The sequence below is a fragment of the Pseudoliparis swirei genome, chromosome 19 (genome assembly GCF_029220125.1).
Source record: "Pseudoliparis swirei isolate HS2019 ecotype Mariana Trench chromosome 19, NWPU_hadal_v1, whole genome shotgun sequence".
In the NCBI taxonomy this organism is placed as follows: Eukaryota; Metazoa; Chordata; class Actinopteri; order Perciformes; family Liparidae; genus Pseudoliparis; species Pseudoliparis swirei.
Window position 1 is genome coordinate 26,871,380 of NC_079406.1, and position 5,000 is coordinate 26,876,379.

Here is a 5,000-nt window from a genome sequence, read left to right on the forward strand (position 1 = left end):
CTCCCTAAATGATGGTTCCCCTGGTTCCCTCCCCCTGAATGATGGTTCCCCTGGTTCCCTCCTCCCTAAATGATGGTTCCCCTGGTTCCCTCCCCCTAAATGATGGTTCCCTCCTCCCTAAATGATGGTTCCCCCGTTTCACTCCCCCTGAATGATGGTTCCCCTGATTCCCTCCCCCTGAATGATGGTTCCCCTGGTTCCCTCCGCCTGAATGATGGTTCCCCCGGTTCCCTCCCCCTGAATGATGGTTCCCCTGGTTCCCTCCTCCCTAAATGATGGTTCCCCTGGTTCCTCCCTAAATGATGGTTCCCCATGTTCCCTCCCCCTGACTGATGGTTCCCCCAGTTCCCTCCTCCCTAAATGATGGTTCCCCTGGTTCCCTCCCCCTAAATGATGGTTCCCCTGGTTCCCTCCCCCTAAATGATGGTTCCCTCCTCCCTAAATGATGGTTCCCCTGATTCCCTCCCCCTAAATGATGGTTCCCCTGGTTCCCTCCTCCCTAAATGATGGTTCCCCTGGTTCCCTCCTCCCTAAATGATGGTTCCCCATGTTCCCTCCCCCTGAATGATGGTTCCCCCGGTTCCCTCCTCCCTAAATGATGGTTCCCCTGGTTCCCTCCCCCTGAATGATGGTTCCCCTGGTTCCCTCCTCCCTAAATGATGGTTCCCCCGGTTCCCTCCCCCTGAATGATGGTTCCCCTGGTTCCCTCCTCCCTAAATGATGGTTCCCTCGGTTCCCTCCCCCTGAATGATGGTTCCACCCACCAGGATGTGCTGGATCTCGTCCTTGCGGCACTTGATGTGGTACATCACCATGTCCTGGAAGATGTCCTTCCGGTTCTCCAGCTTGTTCAGCTTGTCGTACGTATCGGTGTTCAGAACCGACCAGCCCAGGAACTGGGTCAGGGACTGGGCGAGAGACAGAGAGAGAGACAGAGAGAGAGACCATTACTGGTCATGTCAACTCTTCTCTGTCGAGGTGTCTCTAAGCTCCGCCTCCTCTCAGGCTGACGGGCTCCAGAACCGTGGAAGAGGTTCTGGTTCCTCGTCTCGTGTTTCGGTGAAAGTAGAAAACAATGTGACGAGAAAGTTAAAGAGTATAAAACTCCAGAATGTGACTAACGTCCTGCACCGTGGAAACTAGAGGGGCTTCAAGACATCGAGCATCTCCATGTCGGTTTGGTTGCGTAATATTTGACAGTGTTAACAATGCACTGAGGTCAGGAGGTCAGGGGTCAGGGGGTCTGGAGGTTAGGAGGTCTGAGGTCAGGGGTCAGGGGGTCTGGGGTCAGGGCTGAGCTCTACAGGTAATAATTAACGACCAATCAGATGACCGTGTTCACGGAGAAGAGGAGAAGGATGAAGGAGCGGCCATGTTGAGAGAGACCAGAGATCAATAATGCAGACGCTCTGGAGGAGGTATTTATACACCACTGACTCACACACACACACACACACACACAATGAGACACACACACAACTAGAACGGGCACTCGGTAGAGTGCATACCTTCGCAATATCACAAGATTGGGCATTGAATTATGAACATGTTGGCATTATTTGCATGCCAATTGGATAAAAATTGACTGCGCTATGGTAAAAAAAAGATGTTGACCTTTCCATGACCTTGACCTTGACCTTTGACCCGATTGATCCCAAAATCTAATCAAATGGTCCCCGGATAATAACCAATCATCCCACCAAATTCCATGTGATTCAAGAAGATTTGACCTGTTTATGACCTTTGACCTTGACCTTTGACCTGATCCATCCCAAAATCTAATCAACTGGTCCCCGGATAATAAACAATCATCCCACCAAATTTCATGCGATTCGGTTCAATACTTTTTGAGTTCTGCGAAAGATTTTGACCTGTTCATGACCTTTGACCTTGACCTTTGACCCGATCGATCCCAAAATCGAATCAACTGGTCCCCGGATAATAAACAATCATCCCACCAAATTTCATACGATTCGGTTCAATACTTTTTGAGTTTTGCGAATAACACGCATACAAATAAATAAATAAATAAATAAATAAATACACGCTATTTAAATAACCAATCCTAACGGCATGACACACACATACACACACACAATGAGACACACACACATACACACACAATGAGACACACATTCACACACAATGAGACACACACACACATACACACACAATGAGACACACACACACACACATACACACACACACACACACATTCACACACAATGAGACACACACACACACACATACACACACACACACACACATACACACACACACACACACACACACACACACCACACACACACACACACACACACACCACACACACACACACACTCACACACACACACCACACACACACACACCACACACGCACACACACACCCCACTCACACCACACACACACCTCACACCACACACACACACACACACACACACACACACACACACCCACACACACACACACTCACACCACACACACACCTCACACTCCCACACTCACACACACACCTACACACACACACACACACACACACACACCCCAACACACACACGCACACTCACACACACACACCCCAACACACACACTCACACACACACACCCCTACACACACACACACACTCACACACACACACCCACACACACACTCACACCCACACACCCACACTCACACACTCACACCCCCCCACACACACACACTCACTCACACTCCCACACACACACCACACCCCCCACACACACACACACACACACACACTCACACACACCTCACACACACTCACACACACACACACACACTCCCCACACACACCCCCCCACACACACACACCCACACACACACACACTCGCCCACCCACACACACACACACTCACTCACACACTCACTCCCCCCCCCCCCCACACACACTCCCGTACCTCCATCAGAGTCTCGTCCATCTCGTCAAACGGCTTCCCGTCCTTCCGGTTGTAGAACGTGGCCACGCCCACAATCTCCTCCTTCTTGTTGACGATGGGCATCGACAGAACGTTCTTGATGGTCCAGCCGGAGTCGTCCAGAGGCTCTTTCTGTGCACACGCACACACACACACACACGCACACACACGCACGCACACACACGCACACACACACACACACACAGTTCAGCATGCATTGACTACACACACAAATAGACTGTCTTTGATACGATGAGCCTTTATTTCGGGGCTTTTGCGTCTCTATTTATTCTTTTCTTTCACCGACGATTGTAATAAAGAAAGCAGGAACCCCGCGGAAAATTGAAAGTGACCTTCTCCATCCAGAGGAGATATGAGAGGGAATCAATAATTCACCTCCTCGCCGCTCCTAGAATATGAGCGCGCTGCAGGAGGAGGAAGTCTCACTCTAAAGAAGCGAGGCCTCGCAAAGTCACAAAGGACTTAATCAAAGAAACACATTATTATTCCGTATGAGGGAAAACTCTTCTTCTACGAGGTAAAGAGGGCGGTTGTCGAGGAGGCCGGAGTCTTCGGGTCGTCAGAGGGGGTGAAAAGCTTTTTAAATATGCATAATACTCGTATTTTATGTTCTCCAAATAAGAAAAATATATATATCACGTAGATAAAATCACGTCAGAGTTGTTCGCAGCATTTTGACGATGCTAAAAAAAATTCCTCCTTATTTATCCCGTTTCATGAAATTGCGATTTAAATGTGCTTCACAACAATAATAAGATGAAGCAATAGACTTCTAAAGGTATCAGAGAGACTGAGAGGGTTGAGGTGCGTTCAGGGTCTGTCGGGAAACACGTCAACAAGCAGCTCTGAGGACGTCCACCGGGAGGAGAGTGACAGAATGATGTGTGACGTTATTGATCGTGCAGCTGAGGTGTAATATCGTCTCACGCCGATGTCGCAATGCGGAGGAGCTGCAAAGGAATAAATCCGACCCTCCAAAATAAAACTACAAAAATGTAAAAGCATACAAAAATTCATATTTTTCTCCTTGTGGTCGTTCGACGGTTTCAAGACGTCCGATATTTCAAATGTTTTCCTGTTCCGCTATAAAAGGAGTCGCATATTTTTTTGACAATCTGTATTATAATAAGCATGTGTTGCAGTTCACTGTATAATATTATATATTTTTGTATTCATTTGGAACCTGCAGTTTCATTTTTAAATCTTTTTTTGCCATGTTAATGTTAATTTATTTAAGCACATATATATAAATACATATATATATATATATAAATAAATATATAAATAAATATATAAATACATATATAAATATATATATAAACATATATGTATATATATATAAATAAATATATATATATATATATAAAATGTAATGACTGTAATCTGACTCATATGCCAATGTCGTCTATTACTTAACATAAAAGACAAACTTGGATAATCTCTCAGATTAACAGGGAACATTTATAGGAGCACATTCACAGCAATGACTCTTCAAAGACTGGAGGCTCATGAATATATATCTAATTATCTAAGAATTATGAATAAAAATATATATTCTGCTTCTGCCGTTTCAGTCATATTGTTTACTGTAAAATGCTTTTCTGATGACTAAACATCAATAATAATACAACTAAAGTTCATTGTTGCTAAATCAGATTGCAAATTATAATCGTCCCCGATGCAACATTGTAACGTTTTCAGACGCCAGCGTCTTTGATCACTAATCGATAACACAAAGAATACGTGATGAAATAACGTATTAGTAATATTGTACAGTTGATCTTTTCTCTGAACCGGCGCTTCATGGAAAGAAACATTTTAAAAAATAAAAAGTTTTATCTTTCTCACCTGGAACTTGAAAAAATCATCCTGCGCGGCGTTCATGATGTTACAGATCTGTGAAGAAGAAAAGAGGAAGAGGAAGAGACGACAAGGCGACACAATAAACACGTTAAACACGTTCATGAAACACATTTAACATATTAAACATATAAATTAAACACATTTAAGTTATTAAACATGTAAATTAAACACATTTAAG

At 44.9% G+C, this 5,000-nt stretch overlaps 1 protein-coding gene across 3 annotated transcripts in view; it reads right to left on the bottom strand.

Annotated features, from left to right (window-relative positions):
• The window catches only part of pde6a (phosphodiesterase 6A, cGMP-specific, rod, alpha), a 30,127-nt gene that overhangs the window by 12,823 nt on the left and 12,304 nt on the right, over positions 1-5,000 (bottom strand). For all 3 annotated transcript variants that reach the window (XM_056439588.1, XM_056439587.1, XM_056439589.1), the window contains 3 exons: positions 4,808-4,855; positions 2,921-3,070; positions 765-908 (listed from right to left, as the gene is read on the bottom strand). In XM_056439588.1, the coding sequence (XP_056295563.1) occupies positions 765-908; positions 2,921-3,070; positions 4,808-4,855 (342 nt within the window). The remainder of the gene's footprint in view (positions 1-764; positions 909-2,920; positions 3,071-4,807; positions 4,856-5,000) is intronic.